Source organism: Plasmodium gaboni, chromosome 12 (genome assembly GCF_001602025.1).
Source record: "Plasmodium gaboni strain SY75 chromosome 12, whole genome shotgun sequence".
Lineage (NCBI taxonomy): Eukaryota > Apicomplexa > Aconoidasida > Haemosporida > Plasmodiidae > Plasmodium > Plasmodium gaboni.
In genome coordinates, this window is record NC_031492.1 from 393001 (window position 1) to 415500 (window position 22500).

The window sequence follows — 22500 nt, forward strand, 5'->3', positions numbered from 1 at the left end:
TTTTATTTTATTTTTTCTTAATTAAATATATATATAATTTAAAAACCTCTCATTTGATTAATATATATATATATATATATATATGTGTGTATGTGTATGTATCATATTATTATATTTTAGTTGTTTATGTTTATTCCCCTAATTATGAATAAAACAAAAAAAAAATAATTAAACTCTTTTATTACTATTTTTTTTTTTTTTGTAGTTGGAAATGATGAGGTTTACAAGCATTTAGCACGAGATATTATATTGGATACATTTAAAGGAATTAATGGTTGTATTTTGGCGTATGGACAAACCGGATCAGGAAAAACGCACAGTGTCATGGGTATTCCAGATGATCCAGGTATGTTACCAAGATCGCTAGCTGAATTTTTTAATGGTATTGAAAATCCATCTTCATTAAACGAAAACAATATAAGCATTGGTGATGATGATAGACACTCCAATGAGAGTAACAATAATAATGATAATAATAATGATAATAATACGAAGGAGTTTTTAATGAGTGTGACTTATTTGGAAGTATATATGGAACGAGTAAATGATTTACTACAAGAAGGCTATAGAGGTGGAGCTATGGAAAATTTAGATGTTAAGGAAGACCCCAAGAGAGGATTTGTTGTTATAGGTATTCAAGAAGAAACTGTAACTTCTATAGATGAAGTTATGCTTCTAGTAGCAAAAGCAGAACAAAGAAGACATATAGCACAAACAAATTTTAATGAAACATCATCCAGATCGCACACAATATTTACAGTTATATTAGAATCGAATCAAGTATTAAATGATGGAACCTCTATTAATAAAAAAGGAGAATTAAAAATTGTAGATTTGGCTGGTAATGAAAGAGCAGGAAGAGCCGCTGAAGGGATAGAAAATTCCAAAACTCTTATGGAAGAAGGAAAAGCAATAAATAAGAGTTTATTTGTGTTAAGTGAAGTTATATCAAAACTATCTAAAAGAGCTCAAACTATAACAACAGGTGATGAGAAAAAAATTAAAAGAATTCAAGAAGATTTGGTTTTCATTCCATGGAGAGATTCAAAATTAACACGAATTTTGAGTAAAAGTTTAGGAGGAAATTGTCGTGCATCTGTTATCGTTGCTGTCCATCCGTCTCATTTCTATTTGGATACGTCATTTTCTACACTTCGTTTTGCTTTAAAATGTAAAACAATAAAAAAGAAAATCGAAGTGAATTATTTATCAGCTGAGCAATCTGTTATTATGCAACAGAAAGAATTAATAGCAAAGTTACAAAATCAATTGAAACATTTAGCAACAACTAAAAATGTAGATATGCAACTTAGTGGAGGAAGAGATAATAAATATTCAACAAATCGGAAACCAGAAGATGATGAAAAAATATTAGCATTAAAACATGAATTAGAAGAAAAAGTAAAGAAATTTCAAAATTTTATATTAAAATCAGAATTTCATGTTAATTCTAGTAATTATAGGACTCTTCATTCAATTGATGAACATACAGAAAAGTCCTTAAAATATTCCATGTCTATTTCAAATAATATGAAAAATGAATATAATTGGTTAAGATCTTTAGATACTAATGAATATGATACCAAGTGGGATGGCTTCGATAAATATGATGATCAGAATGCAAAGGAGAAATTTAATATATCTAAAGCTATGGATTATTTAAAAAATAAGTCACCATATAAATTGAATTCCTCCGAAATGAGTGATATATTATCAACTGGTTCTCAGAAGGACGATTCTATTTCATTGAATTATTATAACGAGTTGGATGAATTAGAAAAACTGGAAAAAAATGAATTAATGAAAAGAGAAAAAAAAAGGAAAGAAAACAACAAAGAAAAGGATCGAGATAGAGATAAAGAAAAAGATAAAGAAAAAATGGATGCAAAGAGTGTTGTTTCTAATAAGGTCTATGATGATATAAGTAAATTAAATATTTTAGAAAGTAATAATTTTAATGAAAATAAAGATAAGTTTCATTTGAAAAGGAAAGAAACTAAGAAGAAACAAAAAATGCAGAAAAGGATTAATAATATGATGGATTATATGACAAAGGGCACTTTGTTATTTAAGAAAAGTAAAAAGTTGAAGAATAAAAATAAAAAAAAAAAATTAAAAAACAATAATATAAATTATGATAATATAAATGATGATAATATAAATGATGATAATATAAATGATGATAATATTAATGATGATAATATAAATGATGATAATATAAATGATGATAATATAAATGATGATAATATAAATGATGATAATATAAATGATGATAATATTAATGATGATAATATTAATGATGATAATATAAATGATGATAATAATAATAATATGGACCATACCTTTAATACAAAAAAGATGAGAAAGAAAAATAAAAAGAAAAGAGGTCAAATAAATAAAATACAACAAATTTGTAAAGATAAAAACTTATATGAAACTTCATCTATTATACAGAATGAAATTGAAGAAGATAGAGTGAAAAATATTTTAAAAGAAAAAGGTGAATCTGCATTTCAATCTTTTGATAATAATATAAATGACACTAATAATGGACTTATCAAATCCATTTCCTCTTCTGTAAAATTTGTTTCTTCAAAAGAAAGATATAATAATAACCAAAAAAGAAAATCTATCATATCCAATTTGAAGGAAAAGATAGAAGAGGATTTAAAGAAGAAAAAAAAAATTATTAATAGAAATGTGGAACTTAATAAACAAATAAAGTTTATAATGAAGCTTATGCAAAAGCTTGGACTTAGTCCTATATTAACAGGAACAGTTCCACCAGGACGAAATATAGAAAATGTTTTAAAATTACAGGAAAATTTAAAAGATGACTTAAGACTTACAGAATATAATAAAAAATCAACAAATATATTGGGAATAAATAAAAGTATTTATAATGAAAATAATAATGGGAATGAAATAGTTGATGGTTATGAAACAAAAAATGATAATGTGGAGAATACATTACTAAATAGTACATTAGATGAGAATGAAAATGACACCGAATATAATGAAACTATATCACATGTGTTTATAAATGAAATGTTTTTTTCGTTTGTATTAAAAATACAGCAGAAGTATAATAACAACAAGGGTGATTCATTAAATGATATAGAAGAAATATTAAAGAATGAAGAAAATCCATACGATATATCTAAAAAGGCTCTGGAGGAAATCTTAGGTTGTTCTATAGCGAATAAAGTAAGTGATATAGAAGAAAAAAATTGTATGAGTAAACAAATAAAAGATGAAAAAAATAAGAAAACAATTGATTCGATTTTAAATATGTTAACACCTTGGGAACAAAAAATATTGGCCCTTTTATATGAACAGCAAAAAATGAGACAGAATGTACAGAAAATTAAGGAGAAGTTTTCACAACGTATTCAGAATATAAATATCTTTATCAAAAAAATATTAATTGACAAAATTGAGGTTGAAAAGCATTTGAATAGAGTATTAAAAGCAACAGAGAATTATAAAGAGGACTTATTAAAAACTTCTGATGTAGATTCGAATTTCAAATTTGCTGGATTAATGAAAAAGTTAGAGGAATTATCCATATCTTTGGCTGAAAAAAATAGAGATTTTAACGTATTGGCAGAGTTCCATTTGAATCTGAGGAAAACCCTTGAACATAAGGATAATTTAATTAAGGAGTTGCAGGAGGAAAATAAATTATTTTATTTAGTTCCTAGGTATAATGAACTGTTGCAGCAGTTGGATGAAACTGAGGAGATTGTTACTATTGAAGATGAGAAAGGAGGGAATATTTCGCATGAGGAAATAGTAAATAGGGTTCCTATGAGTGATAATAATAATAATAAATGTGATGGTAATAATAAATGTGATAATAATAATAAATGTGATAATAATAATAAATGTGATGGTAATAATAAATGTGATGATAATATATATGATGGTCCTATTACAAAGAATAAGTATGTGAAGATAGCAACAAAGGAGTTAAAAAAAGAATTCCTCTTAATGTATGGTAGATTAATGTTTTCAAGAAAGAAACTACAGGAAAAGGAAGTTATTGAACATGATATGAGAAATTTAAATAAAAAGATTTACACAGAATTAGTAGAATCCATATCTGTTATAAAAAATTTAGAGTCTCAAAATAAATTCTTAGAATTTAAATTGAATATGGAAAATAAAAAAAAGTTGGAGAAAATTAAAAAAGTAGTAAAGGAAAAGGAAAAATTAAATAAATTTATACACGAAATAGAAAAAAGGTTACAAAATGAAAATATAAATTTTGAGGATCTCAAAAAAGAAATTCTTCTTAATAATAATATATCAGAAAATAATTTAGAAAGTCAAGATGATGAAAATGAAAAGAAAGATTTTATAGAAAAATTAGAAAATGAGGGAAACAATAAAAACAAAAAAAAAGGAAAAAAAAATATTAACAAAATAAAAAAAATGAATATAAAGAAAAAAAAAGAGGAAAATGAAGGAAGCAAGAAAACCAAAAATTATATGAAAGAGAAAAGAGTAAACAAAAATGGAAATAATCAAAATGAAGATGATCATAATGATGAGGAAACGATTGATGAGGAGAAAGTAAATAATAATGACGATACTGAAAATAATAAAATATATTATGATCAAAATAATAGTTTCGTTAAGGAACAAAATTATAAGAACAAGGAATATAAAATTAATAATGACTATAAATTTAACAAGGGTTTGAAAAATAATGTATTAAATCCAAAAATTCATTCAAATCTTAAAAAAAAGAACAAGATCAAAATAAAAAAAAAAAATATATCAGAAGAAAAAATAAAATTGAACAGATTATATGAAGATAACCATAGTGGATTATTTGTAGGTAAAACAAACAAATATGAAATAGATGAAAAAAAAAAAAAAAAAAAAATTATAACAAATAAGATAGGTACGAAGAATATACAACCAGTCGATGGATATATTGGGAAACATATGATGAGTGATAAGTATTTATCAAGTAATAGTATAATTAACCAAAAATTAATGAAAACCAAAAGGAGAATAAAAAATAAAAAATATATACAAAGTCTTGAAGTGGAAACAAAGAGTTTTCTCGATTCCATAAGGTCTAGAAATAGTGTCATGAAGAAGAAGAGCAATAACAACAAGAACAAGAAAAAAGAAAAAAAAAAAAAAAAAATATCACATAAAGGAAAGACAAAGAGTAATGTAGAAAAAAATGAACCATATGAAGAAAATCAGCATAAAGGAAATAATAATGAAGAAGAAAAGGAAAAAGAAATATGGGAAGATCAAAAATATAATTCTTCCTCAACTGATTTTGAAAATAATGAAGTTCGTCAAATGTTAGATGTGGAAATTGAAAAAAAAAAAAGTAATCAAATGTTACATTAAAATAAAAAATATAAATATAAACGATTAACATAATCAAAATTGTTTATATTTTTTCTACAAAGATTGTATTCCCTAAATAAGTGCAATATCTCTAAATATTTTTTTTTAATACCTCAGAAATCATTCTTATTCTATATGCCACATGACATAAAAATTATAATTTTATTAAACACCATTGCTAAATAAATGAATATATGAATAATATATCAATATATATTTGTTAATATCTTTACATTTAAAATAATTGTGTAAATGTTTTGAATATGTTTAATTCATGTTCATAAAAAAAAAAATAAAAGACAACTATATTTTTAATACGTTCTTAAAAATTTGATAACATATATAAATATAAATATAAATATATATATATATATATATATGTTTATATAAACAATTGTAGTTATATTAATATACTACTTATATTTTTATATTTAATATGAATTAATCTACTTATATATTTTTTTTTTTTTTTTTTTTTTGGCTAGATACGTTAATGTTAATGTTAACCAAAAAAAAAAAAAACATGTATTTAATAGCTAACTATAAATTAAAAAAAAAAAAAAAAAAAATTTGAAATATATTTATATTTATATTTATAATATATATAAAGTATTTTGAATGAATAACAATTTCAACACAGTATATTTTTATTTATATTATATATATATATATATATATATTTTATTTTCTATTTTGTAATAATAAAAGACTCCATTTAAAATATACTTCAATATAAAATTTGTTTTTCCATTTTTTTTTCTTTTTAACAAATGTCTACAACAAATATATTAAAACCCAAAATTATAATTGAATCGTCTAAAGAACCGAGAGTAGGACAGAGAAGTTCTTCAGCATTATCTACGCCATTTGAAAAAAATATGTTTAGCACATATTCATATAGTAACCCTATATCGAACATGAGGAGTAGCACTCATAATGAATACAAATATAATTGGACAAAATATGTAAATAGTTCTCAGATACCCCATGTAGACGAATATATAAAAACATTTGAAGGACCCAATACGACTTATTACTACGAAACGATTCCTTTAAAAACGAATACAAATAATATTTTTGAAATAACACCATCACAAGAAGAGTTAAGTAAAATATCATATAATCCAAAGATAGAAATTTATTCTACTTGTGATTTTGCTGTTTTAATGATGGATATACCAGGGGTGTCTAAAGAGAATTTAAAAGTTGAGTTAGAAAAAGGATTATTAAAAATTTATGGGAATAAGTACAAGCCCCATATTGAAGAATTAGAAAAACGTAATGAATACCATACAAAAATTATTGAAAGACTTAACGAATATTTTTTTTGTAAAATATTTCAAATGCCTCCTGCATTTTCAGAAGGACAAAATATATCATGTAAATTGAATGATGGAGAACTTGTGGTCAAAATTTTGGCTAACGAATTGAAAACACAAAAGAAGGTTATAGACGTTCAGTCATAATATGTGTTGTATTGTGCAATTATATTAATGTGAAGGATAAACATATAAATATAAATAAATAAATAAATATATATATATATATATATATATATATATATATATAAATAAATAAATAAATAAATAAATATATATATATATATATATATATAAATACATATGTTGAATAACCAAATAACATATATATGTTTTATTTTATTTTTTTCTTAATTTTCTACATTAAAATAAAAAATTTATATAAACTGAGAGTTTTTATTTTTCAACATTTTTTTAATTAATATGTAACATAAAAAAAAAAAAAAATAAATAAAAAATAAATAAATAAATAAATAAAATAATATATATATATTTATTTATTTATTGGCACAAAAAAAAAGAATATTCCAACACATAGCACACCTTTTAATATATAAATTATTTTGCTGGTATGCAAGTGCTTCTTACTTGCTGTGAAATTAAAAGGTTATGCATTATGATCTTCTTCTTTATCAAGTAAAATTTTTTTCTGATTAAGTCTTGGTTATCATAACACAATTGCATATCTTTTAAAAGAGATGAATTTTTATCAACTAAATTTTTACTTACAGTCTGTATACTTGTGTGTGTTTTAATAAAATTGATAATTTTTAAAGCTATAAGATGAATAATTTTATTTTTTATTTTTTTAAATTTCTTTTCATAATAAGTATTAAGACTATGAAAAAAGTAGTATGTTTTTAATATATTTTCTAAATATTGGATCTCATTAATTTGTTTGTAAGATTTATTGATATTAATATTATATTTCTTTATATAGTAATCTTTAACGTCTATATAATTATTTTTTATTTTGATTAATTTTTTTATTAAAATAATACAATCTGAATTTTCATGTTTTTTTATATCACTATTTATTATAAAAGTTTTGATATCATTCATGATGATTTCTGGATTTAATTGGTCATCTTTTTTTGGTAAATTATAATTTAATAACAAATTATTATCTACTTTATTGTTATATGTTTTTTTAAAGAATATATTATTGTTTGTAGAATAATTTTTATCTAATAATAAAAATATGAATTTTATGAATTCTATAGAAGAAAGGGTATATATTGTATTCGATTTGTTATATATATTTTCATATTCATTTATTATATTCTTATTATGGTTTACTTTGTTTAAAATTTTATGTTGGTAATATAAATTTTGTGAAGAATTATTATGTATGTGTGAATTATCTTTACTATTTTGTTTGTTAATATATTTATGGTTTATATTTTGTTCATATGGATCATTATTGTCATAATGAGTATTACTTTGATTTGATTCACTATAAAATGAGTGTTCATAATTTGTAATATATTTGTTGTGAAATTTTGTATTGTTTTGTTTATTTTTTAATGATTTATAATTTATATGATTATGTTTGTAAAAATATTTAAAAATTAGAATATCAGATATATTACATCTCCCTGTAAAATATATAAGGTTTTTTTTTATTAATTCTATATTACTATCAATTGCACCTAGATTCATAAAAAATGAAAATAATAATTTATATAGAGAAATATCTAAAGTATCATCATTTACTATAGTAGTATTAATAATAAAATTTCTTGGGTTGATATTTTGTGATAATAAACAGAATGGCTTATGTATTTTTTTTTTTTTCTGTATAAAATGTATATCTGTTTTAATATGTTTTTTTTTAATTTGTTCATTATTTTTAATAATATTTAATTTGAAACAATCATATACAAGATATAAATTTTTATTAATTGAGCATGTAAAGAAATTAATATAATCTTTCATAAATAATTCATATTTTCTTTGACATTCTGTATTTATATAATGACTAAAAATAAAATAAACTTCATTTTTATTATTAGAGAGGATATTATGTTCGTTTTCAACAATTATTGGGAATAAAATATATTGTACATTATATAAGACTTCAGATTGGAATAGATCAAAGTGTTCATTTTTTTGTTTATTAATGATGGAATAATTATTATTATTATTATTATTATGATAATTGATGCTTGTGTATTTATTTTGATTTTCATAATTTTTATAATTTTGTGCTTTTTTAACTTGCTTGTGAAAATGTAATAAAACCTTTTGATCTACTTTAAACAATTTAGAAAAATTATGATAACATAACTTTTTAGTAAAATCTAATAATAGATAATTATAATAATCAAATTCATAAAAATTTATTATAGATTTGAATATAGATGTCTTCATATATAATCCAGTCTTACATATTTCATGTACTAATTTTGCACATAAATAATTTTTTACATATAATAAATAAAAAATCACATTCAAGAATTTTAACCATATTAAATTTAATACTATAACTTTATTATTATTAAAACATAATAAACTATTATTAGACAAAACTATTGATTTTATATTATTCATACCTGTATAAAATGAATCAAAAAATAATATATTCAACAAACGATATTCCATATTAATATCATTATATATATAATCGTTTATATTATACATATCATTTATATCTTCATAACATGATAAATATATATCTTCTTCATTTTGGTTTATAACTTCAACTTGGTTTATAACTTCATTTTGGTTTATAACTTCAATTTGGTTTATAACTTCAACTTGATTTATAACTTCAACTTGATTTATAACTTCATTTTGGTTTTCTTGTCTTTTTATATTTTTTATGTTATTCATTGTTTCTCTTCTTTTTATTATTTGGGTTTTCTTTTTATGTTTATTTTTGTAATTTTTTTTTTCATGAATCTTTTTATTTCTATCATATTTACTATATTCTTCATTTGATTCATTTTCATCCAATCTGTAATATTCTACATATTTATTTTTATAACCTTTTATATTTTCTTCTATCTCATTATTAAAATATTCTCTTTTATTATCATCCTCAAATTTTACTTTAAATTGTTTTGATTTTTCTAATTTATTATTTTTCACATTGTTTTCACTGGCACTATTATATTTCTCAACTTCACTGTTATCTGGGATACTTTTTATATAATTGGTTGTTTTCTTTTTTGTTTGATCTGATAAAATATAATTATCTTCATTTGGTAAAATATAATTATCTTCATTTGGTAAAATATAATTATCTTCATTTGGTAAAATATAATTATCTTCATTTGGTAAAATATAATTACCTCCATTTGGTAAAATATAATTACCTCCATTTGGTAAAATATGATTACCTCCATTTGATGATAGCGAATTATTTATTTTATTTTTTTTTATCATTAATCGTTCATACATACGTTTAACTATTCCATTTTTTTTTGGAGCTTTGGGTAGTATATTTTTAAGAGTAAGTTTATTCTTTAACTTGTCATAATATTCATCATACTTTTCTTTATTAATAAGATTTATCATATTAGGTAATGTCATTTTTTGTAAGGTAACATTTTGATTAATATTAAATATATTAAAATAGAAAGGTTCTTTTTTTTTTTTTGTCTTAGCAAAAGATAAAGAAAATAGTTTGTTCTCTTCTTTTTTATATTTATTTAATGATATAAGAAAAGGTGTTAAAAAATAATTTAATAAAAAAAAGGAAATATATCCATATTTATCACATACACATACAATAATTAAATTATTATAATATATTAAATTTATACTACTATACAAGGAATTTTTTAAACAATTTATAATATAAGGAGCATATTGAAATGAATTATTTTTTGATGTATTTTGTGGGGAATTTATTTCATTATCCAATATAATAGATTCTTTCATTTTGTTATTCTTTTTGTTGTTCTTTGTGTTGTTGTTTATCTTCTTTGTGTCAAAAAAATTCATATAAACGTAAAAACTTTTATATTTTTCTACACTACAATATTTAAAGTAGTCAAAATGTTCTAAAAAATCTTCTACATATTGATTATTAAATATATTAATATTATTATCACCAGTAATTTTATTCTTCTTATTATTTTTTTCTTCATAATTTGGATCTTCTTTTATTATCATATCTCTCTTGTTTTTAATTTCATTTATTTCGTTTAATAAATAATAACTTATATAACATCTTTTTGAAAGTACAGGTGTATATACTAAAATAATTCCATTCTCATATAATAAAAACAGACATGTTTCAATCCATAATATTTGTTCGTTAGTTATTCCAAATGAAAAATCTACTACTAAATTTTTATATTTCATTTTTTTTAATAAATATCTCTTTTCATTATTCTGTAAATCATCAGAAAGGACATCATTTTCTTTTGTATTATTATTTGTTATATCATCATTATAATAATTTATAATAGAATCAAATCCTTCATTCATATTACCATTTATTTCTATTTGTTTTTTTTTTTTTCTTTCTTTTAAAATATCATATGAGGATGAATAATTTGATGTTTCAGCATATTCGCTGGAATTATTTTTAGAATCATAATAATAATTTTTTTTTTTTCTTTTCTTTTCTTCTTTTAAATCTAACTTATATTCATAAGATTCTACCATATCTGTCATTTTGTTTATCTTGCAAAAATTATAATTATACAAATTATTTTTATATTCATCTTTTTGTTTTGTTTTATTATTTTCTGATATTATATCATCAGTAATTTTTTTTTTTTTTTTTTTTTCTCCCCACACTTCATCCGTCTTTGATAAAGAATTAGGAGTTTCATTAGCAGAATAATCAAAATTGTCGACATATTCGCTATCCTTTGTATTATCATTACTTACATAATTTTTGGAATCATCCAGACGAACCTTCTTAACATCCTTACAATTATCTGACTTGTCAATTGATGTAAACGTATTATTGTGTTCTTCTTTATTTTTGCTTTTATTTATATCATCTTCCCTTTTATTATATATATCCATTTTTTCTTTTAAAGAATCAAAATTGCCGCTAATTTTACTTTGAAGTATATCCATATCTGGTAAAATAATTTTAACTTCTTCAAAAGGTATATTTTTTATATTAATTAATCTAAAGACTGATCTAAAATTAAAACTATAAGATTCATATAAACAATATTTCTCATATGTTAATAAAGCAATAATATTATTTGATTTATTAAACCATTCTGCTTTAATAATTTTTCTTTTAGGAGATACATAAAATTTTTTATTATGTAAAATAAGATAACCTTTAATTGGATTTATTTTAAATTTTTTTTTTTTCTTTTTTATATTTATTTTTTCATTTATGAACATATCCTTTCTTTTTAATTTTTCCATTTCACATTTTTTCTTTTCTCTTTCGAAATCTTTATAATAAATTAAAACACATTCTTTGGTTGATAATAAAAATATTTTTTTCTGATTTTTATTAACATGTATCTGCACAAAAACTCCATCAACATCTACATTATAATTTAATATTTCAACAATGATTTCTTCATATAAGCATATAGAATTTCTATGAGTATGTTTTCCTATTATTACATAACTTTTAAAAACAGATATTTTCTTATTGTCATTCTTTTTTGAGTATTCAAAATAATCATCCTCCATATGTTTTTCGCTCCATTGTCTTAATATAAAATAAACAGAATATTCCACATCATTTTTTAATAAACCATTATTATTATTATTTAAAATGTCTTCATTTTTATTTATATTATTATATATTTTATTATTATTATTATTATTATCAATTAAATTATCATTAGAAAGATAACCTAAGGGATCATCATATTTTCCTTTGTCTCTAAAATTATCATCACATCCTTTTGTCTTGATAAATATATTTCTACTTTTTATTGTGCAGAATTTTAAATCTAACAGACTTTCAAAGTGTTTTTTTTTATTTAAATATTTTTCTTCATATGCTACATTCTTTTCAATACAATTAAGACGAGTTTTATTAAATTTGACAAGTGAACATTCTAATAAATTCTCAGTACAATATTGATGGAAGTATTTCATCTTTTTATCAAGAAGATAATTTATATTTTTATATCTAAAATAATTAATATATTGGGAAAAAAAAAAAAAAAAAAAAAAAAAAAGGAAAAAAATGTAAAGAATAGGGAAAACAACCCTTTTGAAATTATAATCAAATGGATATATAAATTTAGACCATTTATTAAATCATAAATATATAAATAAATAAATAAATAAATAAATAAATAAATATATATATATATATATATATATATTTCTTACTTTTTTCTTTTTATATTATATATGGTATATGATGTATGAAAAATATATATAATATATAATATAACAAACTATTATTATATATTAACTTTATTTTTTTTAATTTTATTAGATGTATTACAAAAAAAGAATTGATAAAAAAAAATATATATATATATATATATATATATATTAAAAGTATATAAATACATATAAATATAATATTTATATGGAAGAATAAGTACTTTTCTTTCCAACAAATATCTTTATAGATAATTCTTATATATAATCTTTTAGTATTTTTCTTCATATATTATTATATATATATAATATATATATAATATATTTTTTTTTTCCTATGATTTTTTAATATCATAAAAAAACGTCAATAATACATTTTTTTAAACAAATAAAGGAGATTAAAAAGTGATAGTTATATATACATATATATGTATGTATTAATATATGTAATAATTTATATATGTTAATTTTTTTATAAGCATTTTGTTTTCTTCATATGGCAAAAAATAAAATAAAATAAAACCAACAAAATATATATTAATATTATATATATATAATACATATATATATATTTATAATTATAATGAAAAAAAAATTATTTTTTAAATATTTATATATACATAACAAAAAAAAAAACAATATAACATTTAAAAATTAAAATTTAAAATCATTAAAACATATATTTTATATTTACAGATATTTTGTTCTTTTTATAAAAATTAACAAATTGAAACTAATCTATGGTATAATCATAAATATATATATATATATATATATTGAAAAAAAATACAACGTATTAATTATAATGAAAAATAAAAAGCTTAAAAGCACATAAAAAAAATAATATATATGTTATATATATATATATATGTAATTTTCATTTTTCATATATTTCTATTTTAAATAAAAAGAATCTACTTGCCAATAACCTCCCTTATATAAAATAAAACCTTCGTTGTTTACTATAAAAAAAAAAAAAAAAAAAATTAATATATATTAATATACAAGTTCATGAACATATAAATATATTTATTTATTTTGAAATAATTTATTTTTTCGGACTTACCAAAATGAATTAATGCCTCATCTGTTACGTTTGAATCGGCGGAAAGAATAATTGATCTAGCCAAATTGTGTAATTCCTAAAAAATAAACATATACATATATATATATATATATATATATATATATATATATATATACATATAATAATTTTTAATTTTTTTACCTTATTATATATTTGGTTGTCTTTTAGTTTAGCTTGTTCTATAATTTTTTTCTTAAATACGTGTGATAAGGCTGCGAGTGATTTTCCTTTATTTTTTTTTGTAGTAGGTTTTTCTTTAAAATTCAATGTTTTTAAGTGTAAAGGATAAAATATGGTTTTCTGATATATTTCTACTACCTCTTTTGCATGTCTTAGTGTTACTATGTTTGATAAATCTGCTCGTGCTCTTGCTTGACATAATCTAATTAATGATTCAAGTTGTCTAATTGTTATAGGTACACTTATATCATTATGAGTATTAGCCAAATTACGAAGATGCAAATAAAATTTACGGACATATTTTTTTGCATCTTCAGATAATTTGGGGAATATATATTTCCTACAATATTTTATATATACTCCAATTAATTCTAATGGTAAATAATTTTGTTCATCTATTTGTTTACATTTATAAAGAAGATCATCTTTTATTGAAAAAATGTAAGGGCTAGATTCATCTCTTTTTCTTTTTTTCCCATGTTTTTTTGTTTTTTCATTATTTCTATGATTGTCTTCATCACTTTGAGATGAATCATAAGATGAATCATTACTATTATCACCACTTTTATAATGAGTATGTTTTGTATCTTCATTTTCTGAGAAATCATTTTTTTTTTTATTTGGATTAATTAAATAGTTTGAGATGTGATAATCTTTTTCCTCTGATATGTTGTCAGCTAAAAGAAATACTAAATCAAATCTACTTAATAAGGGGAATGGAATTTTAATATTATCAAATATACTTTTTTTATAATTATATTTACCTTCTTTTGGATTTGAAGCTGCAATTATAGTACATCTAGTTTTTAAATTACATACAATTCCAGCTTTGCTTATATTAATAGACTGATTTTCCATACATTCTAAAAATGATTGTTGATCATTTAAAGATATCTTATCTAATTCATCTATACAACATACACCTTTATCTGATAATACTAAAGCACCTCCTTCTAAAGCATATTCATTATTTGAAGTATCTTTAACAGCACATGCAGTTAATCCATTTATAGTAGTAGATGTACTACAAATAAATAAACTCTTTTCCATAATATTACTAATATATTGTAATATTCTACTTTTACCTAATCCTGGATCTCCTATTAATAAATTATGTATATTTCCTCTTCTTTTTATTTGACTGTTATCATCATATATAGTTTTGCCACCTAATAAACTTAATAATAAACCTGCTTTAATATAACTATTCATTATAATACGTGGGCAAAAGGAAGATATTAATAAATAAAATTTATTATAACCTATTTTTTGCATATCCTGAATAAATTCTAAAACTTTACTATCTAATTCGTTATTTAAATGAAAACTATTATTATTATTATTATTATTATTGATATTATTATTATTGATATTATTTCTATTTTCATTATGATAATTTTCATTCTCTTCATCACTACTATTAATATAATGCACATTTCTATTAGTATCATTTTCTTCATTTATATAATCACCATACATGTTTATCACATTATCATAAAAGTTATCCTTATCTTCAAATAATATATCATCACTCTTAAAGTCTAATACATCTTTGTTTTGATCGTTCTTATATTTGTTATATTTGTATGAGGGCACAGTACTTTCTTTATTATTTATATAAAGTGGTATATCTATATTATTATTCAACTGGTCGATTTTATGCAGATTACAATTTTTTTTATGAAGTGTACCTTTTTCTTCTTCCTCACCATTAATCATAATAATATTATCATTTAATACATTTTGATGGTTATCATTTTGTTTATCTGAAGAGAGATATATATTTGTTCTTTTATTATTTTTATCTCCATGCAGATTATCATGTTGTATATTTACACCTTGTCTTAATCCACTCTTCAAATAATCATTGTTATTCCTTTTGTAGTTTCGCATGGTATTATCAACTTTATCTATATATGATTCCCATAATAAAGAGGTGTGTATTTTATTTTTAATTTCTTTTATTTTTTCAACATTGAAATAATTGTTATTTAAATATTTTTTAGAAGACAAAGGAAAAATAGATAAACAATCAATATACATATTAAAAAGAGAATTCTTCCCATTAATTAAATGACTATTATTAAAAGATATAACTTTGAGAATGCCTAAAGCTTCTACATAATTACCAGGTATACATGAATTAACAAAAAATTTAGATGCTTCCAAAGTAACTGTTAAATTTTTAATATTAGTGTCATTTGTTTCATATATATTATTCATAATTTTCCTATTTTCCTTTAATATTATTTTTTGATATTCTAAAGATTTAGCTGATTCTCTAATAGGTAAAAAATTTTTTCCATCACAATTATTATTTATACATTTTTTTGGAGCTTCAAATTTACCATCCATAAATTCAACTTTAATTATACATTTACATTTATCACAAAGAAAGTTCAGATTAGTAATTAATAATTGAATAGGTGATACTCTTAATACACTTCCTCTTAAACATATTAATTGATTTACTTTTTCACTTTTTAAACTTTCAAATTTATCTACTTTATTCCAATTATATAAATATATAGTTACTTTATTTGTAAAAAAAAAGTTTCTAAAAATTTCAGATTCTTTATATCTATCGTATTTTAATTCATTTATTAAAAAATACTCATTTGCTAATGGATCTATTTCATCTTTTGAAGAAAATAAATCCATTTTGTATTTATTACTACAATATATATTATTATTAATAATATTATTTATATTTTTTTTTTTCTTACTCTTTTTATTATTATCATTATTATTATTATTAATATCATTATTATCATTATTACTATTAATATCATTATTATTTTCTTTTTCATTTTTATTATCACAAGGTAGTGTTTTATCGTCTCTCACTTTATCTAGACATAAGAATCTAAATAATAAAAGATGCAGAGACACCTTCATAAATTTTAAAACTACTTCTGGATTTTTCTTAAGTTCATGTAAGTATACTTCATTGTTTGGTGGTGCATTCTTACTTACTATTTTTTTATTATCCAAAAAAAATTCTAATTTTAATATTACCTCTTTATCTATATTAAACAAATCTTTCCAGTTTGTTTTAAAAAAAGAAACCCAATTTAGTATTAGTGTCTTCACGTCATCTAAAAAAAAAAAAAAATAATAAATAAATATATAAAAAATAAAAAATACATAATATATATTATGTAATACACATTTTATACCATTCAATTCGGATTTATTAAAATAAAGTTCTACAATTAAATCCATCTAAATTTTTTTATTAAAAAACAAATAACTTTTGAAATTCTTTTCTTTTTCTTTTGTTCATTAGATTGTTTCTTTTTTTTTTTTTTTTTTACATATATGTTATTCAATAAAAAAAAAAAAAAAAAAAGGATATCCCCACGATATCATAATATCATAATTTTAAAAAATACATGTACTTTTTTTTTTTTTTTTTTTTTAATAAATAATTAAAATATGAACTGAAATGTAATTATTTAAAATAAATAATTATTAAAAAAAATAATACAATTTTTAAAATATAAACAACTTTGCATATAATATATATATATATATATATATATATATAACATATATTATGTATATACATATTTTATTTTATTTTATATTATTTTTTTTTTTTTTTTTTTTTTTTTTGTTAAAAAAAGATAATCATTATCGCTTAAGAAGAGGATAAAATAAGATAACATTTCTTTTATAATTTTAATATATATATATTCATAATATTAGAAGAAATATGTTAATATTTAAAAAACATATATTTAATTATAACAATATTTTCATCAATATACATATATTGAATATATACATGTAATATCTTTAAAAATATTTAACAACATATATATTAAATTATACTTATTTTAAGATGTTAAAGTGTAATATATTTTAAAAGGATAAATACACACACACACATATATATATATATATATATATTTGAACATTTATATATTTTTTTTTAAACGTAAGAGTTCTAGATAATTAATTATAAGAAATTATAGAAAATATGCATAATTATTATAATATTATTATATATAATCTCTTAATATAATCTAAGTGTTAAATGGTATTTAAAAAATAAAATAAATTCATTCTTATTTGGGGTATATAAGATAAGGTTACATTTTTCTATTTTTCTTCACATATATAATATGCATAATATTTTACGGGCAAATTGTTTCTTTTTTTTTTTGTTTTTTTTTTTTTTTTCTTTTTTTTTTTTCTTATTTATTGAATATGTAATTCTTTTCTTCATAAGAAGGAATATTTTTTATTATTATTCCAATATGAAATAAAAAATTAATTAACATATAAACGTCTATAATATTATGATAAAATTTAAAATATGATTTTATTATTGTATTCTTTGAAAGATCCTTTTATAGACATCTATAAAAATACACTTTCTATATGAGGAGGAAATAATAACAAGAACATATTTATTATTGATACATTGTATTTATAATTAATATTTAGCATATGCTAATTATTATAAATAACATTAATTATATATATATATATATGGATGGATTTATATCTTTTTTTTTATAAGAACAATAAAATATCTTATTATTATTATAACATAATTTCCAATTCTAAGAGCCATTTAATAAAATATATAATATATGAATTTATTTTCTTATTTATTCTTATTTCATTTTAAGATAAAATAATATTTTTATGTATAAACACACATTGGAATGTTCTAATGAATTCATAATATATATAATATATAGTTCTTTAATTTTTTTTTTTTTTTTTTTTTTGGATCACATAATATATTTTATGCATGCAAAGCAACCTTTTGATACTTTCATTATAAAAAAAATATATATTTTTTAAAAATTTATAATAAGTATCAAATAATAAAATTAATTTAAAAAAAAAAAAAAAAACTAATAAAATAAGAATATTGATAGAAAATTATAAAGCATATATACTTATATATATTATTATGTATATATAGTAATATATATAAATCATACATATATATTTTTATGTATATTATTAATATACTTTTTTTTTTTTTTTTTGCCTTAGTAAATATATATAATATATTTATTATATATATATAATATTAAATACCAAATATATATGTATTATTTTTAATTATATTATTTTTATATCTACATATATAAACATCACTATTATAATATATATTACCAATTATATTTTATTCTTATATGTAAAAAATTATTATATGTATAATTTTTTTTTTCTTTTTTCTTTTTTTTTTTTACTACATATATATTATAATAAATAATAATTATAATGTAAATTTGAATATTTATATGTATATAATAATACATATATTTAAAAGTATTATAATATCATATATATAAATAAATATGAGAAAATTTTTTTTTTTTTTTTTCATATATAATTAAAAAAGTACATTATATATATATTTATATCAAAATTATAAGTAATGTATTTATATTATTATATATTATATTATTACTCTTTTATATATAAATTTTATCCATATATTATTATATATATATATATTATATATATACATATAAAGAAAAATTGCTTTTTTATATATTAAACATATATAAAAAGTTTTATATACATATATTTTTTTTTTAATTAAAAGAAGAAATGAATTTTATTTTTATATTTTAATTAAAGGAAAAATAATTAACATTTTATTGTTAATTGTAAATCACTAATCGTAAATCTCTATAATAAGAGATTTTCATATATAAAAAGAATTAAATAGAAAAATATAAAAAATAAAAAATAAAAAAAAAATAAATAAGGAAATAAAGAAAGAATATAAGTTTATAAAAATGCCAAGGAGGGTAAATTATTATGAAGTTTTAGGTGTCCCTCAAGATGCAGATTTAGCAGTTATTAAAAAGTCATATAGAACATTGGCTATGAAATGGCATCCAGGTAAATAAAAAAAAAAAAAAATATATATATATATATATATATATATATGTATATATATATAATTATATATATGTTCATCTCGTATGTGATTTTTTTTTTTTTTTTCATAAAAAGCAAAAAAATATTTATATATATATATACATATATTTATGTAATTACTTTTTATTGTTTTGACATATATAAATAATAATACATTTAAATACATATAATATTTTTGTCTTGATAGATAAGAACCCTAATAATAAAGCTGAAGCTACTGAGAGGTTTAAGCAAATTTCTGAGGCTTATGAAGTATTATCTGACCCAAAGAGAAGAAGAAAATATGATTGTAAGGATATATATGGAATATATATATATATATATACGTATTTGTGATAGTATTTCTTTTTATCATTTAATGATGCACAATTTATAAAATATATTGAGTTTAATATTGTGTTAACACATACACATATATATGTATATATCTTTATTATTTTTTTTTTTTTGTTGTATTTTTTATAGTGTATGGAACAGATGAGAATTATATGACTGATGAGAATGACGAATTTTCCAACTTTCATAAGAATTTTGGATTTAATGATGCACAGAGAATATTTGAAATGTTTTTTGGTGATTCATCGCCTTTTGGTAATGATTCATTTTTTAGTGATGTAATGGGTTCATCGTTTGTTGATAAAAGAAGAGGTAGAGTTCCTAGATCGAATGATCCATTTGACAATTTTTTTGGTTCCTCATTTAATGTATCTTTTGGTTCATCTTTTGACAGTAAGTATTAATATAATAGTAGAAATTAAAAAAATAAATAAATAAAATAAAATACAATAAGGAAAATAATTATTTTGTTAACACATACAACTATATATATATATGTGTATTTATTTATTTATTTTTTTTTTTTTCTTTTAGATTTCATGGATGGGGGATCTTGTTTTACCTCTGTTGAAACCTCTACATCTAATGGAGGAAAATTTAAAAACAGGGTAGTAAAAACATCGACATCTAAAACTACGTCAATAATAAATGGTAAAAGAGTTACAAGAATTGAAACTGTCAAAACCTTACCAAATGGAACTGTTGAAAGGACTGTGACCGAAAGAGAAGAAGATGATAGAGGAAATATTAACATAAGACAATTACCAGCTCATGAATTAAGAAGAAACAAAAGATAAATAATAACATATATATATATATATATATATATATATATATATATTATGTATATATATATGTGTGTGTATTTTAATTTATAATTATTTTCATTATATTTACCCAATTGATTTATCACTTTTATTTATTATTTATTATAATGGTTCCTCCCAGAAAAAAAAATAAAAATAAAAATATATATTACTATATCATTATTCTTATTATTCAATTTTTTTTTTTTTTTTTTCATACTATCTTATATAAATATATCATATATATATATATATTACTTATGTATATATTTTCTAATTTAAAATTTATTTTTATAATATACCATTTTTCTAATTCTATATTAATTATATCTTTTTCCAGTGTATTCATTTTATAATTTTTTTCAAAGACAAAAAATAAGAATTATATATATATATATATATAACATATATATTATATACATGTTATTATATAAATATCAATTTGGAAAAAATAAATAATACTTATATGTACATGTATATGTTATTATTTATTTTTTTTTATTATATTATTATTTATTAACACTTTCATATCATATTATATCATTTTTTTTTTTTTTTTTTTTTAATCATTGATTGTATATATGTTTACATTATTTTGTAATAAAATAATTGGTACATATATCTATATATATATATATATAGATAAAAAATATTAACATATTCGTAAAAATTAATACTTTTTATAACCATATGATTAATATCAGGAAATGTATAATTTCTTTTTTTTTTTTTTTTTCATAAAATTGTTTATATAAAAAATTATGATAGAATATGTTCATTGAATTATAATATTAAGAAGTACAACATATGAGGGTGGTTCAAAAAAATATAAATATAAATATATATACATATATATATATATATATTTATATATATATATTTATATATATATATCAAATGAAAAAATCAATAGGCACAAAAAAAAAAAAAAAAATTAAAAAGAAATAATAAATGAAAATATATAATAACTAAGATATGTCACATATTTTATAAATTGTCATATTTATTAAATATTAAATTTTTATCGTTTTAATTTTTTTCTTTCAATATTTATAAAAATTCTCATAATAGTTTTTCTTATATTTTTGTAACATTTGTGAGAAGGGTTCGTTTTTTTCGGTTACATTTTCTTCTTCTTGATTCTGTGCGGTCTTTTCATTTTTATCTTTTTCTTTCTTTGATTCAAAGAAAAAATATT

General features: G+C 19.4%; 6 protein-coding genes across 6 annotated transcripts in view; 3 read left to right on the forward strand and 3 right to left on the reverse strand.

Moving 5' to 3' along the window:
* Positions 1 to 205: 205 nt before the first annotated feature.
* PGSY75_1211000 (putative kinesin-7) lies at positions 206 to 5379 on the forward strand (the record flags this gene model as incomplete). The annotated part of the gene is made up of 1 exon (XM_018786701.1): positions 206 to 5379. A coding segment is annotated over one exon (5174 nt), but the record flags the coding sequence as incomplete, so codon positions are not given.
* A 770-nt stretch (positions 5380 to 6149) lies between these two features.
* PGSY75_1211100 (HSP20-like chaperone) lies at positions 6150 to 6845 on the forward strand (the record flags this gene model as incomplete). Its single annotated transcript, XM_018786702.1, has 1 exon — positions 6150 to 6845. The coding sequence occupies one exon, from the start codon at positions 6150 to 6152 to the stop codon at positions 6843 to 6845; it is 696 nt and encodes a 231-aa protein (XP_018640567.1).
* A 411-nt stretch (positions 6846 to 7256) lies between these two features.
* On the reverse strand, positions 7257 to 12737 carry PGSY75_1211200 (hypothetical protein; the record flags this gene model as incomplete). Its single annotated transcript, XM_018786703.1, has 1 exon — positions 7257 to 12737. The coding sequence occupies one exon, from the start codon at positions 12735 to 12737 to the stop codon at positions 7257 to 7259; it is 5481 nt and encodes a 1826-aa protein (XP_018640568.1).
* Positions 12738 to 13868: 1131 nt separating this feature from the next.
* On the reverse strand, positions 13869 to 17466 carry PGSY75_1211300 (putative DNA helicase MCM8; the record flags this gene model as incomplete). Its single annotated transcript, XM_018786704.1, has 4 exons — positions 13869 to 13936; positions 14041 to 14116; positions 14203 to 17339; positions 17421 to 17466. 4 exons carry the CDS (start codon positions 17464 to 17466, stop codon positions 13869 to 13871), a joined length of 3327 nt encoding a protein of 1108 aa, XP_018640569.1.
* Positions 17467 to 20015: 2549 nt separating this feature from the next.
* On the forward strand, positions 20016 to 21293 carry PGSY75_1211400 (heat shock protein DnaJ Pfj4; the record flags this gene model as incomplete). The annotated part of the gene is made up of 4 exons (XM_018786705.1): positions 20016 to 20121; positions 20348 to 20449; positions 20626 to 20889; positions 21031 to 21293. The coding sequence occupies 4 exons, from the start codon at positions 20016 to 20018 to the stop codon at positions 21291 to 21293; spliced, it is 735 nt and encodes a 244-aa protein (XP_018640570.1).
* Positions 21294 to 22345: 1052 nt separating this feature from the next.
* Positions 22346 to 22500, reverse strand: part of PGSY75_1211500 (putative mitochondrial ribosomal protein S18 precursor) — a gene marked incomplete at both ends in the record, with an annotated part of 1173 nt that continues 1018 nt past the window's right edge. The window contains one exon of the mRNA XM_018786706.1: positions 22346 to 22500. This exon is cut by the window's right edge and continues 1018 nt beyond it. Coding sequence (XP_018640571.1) covers positions 22346 to 22500 — 155 coding nt within the window.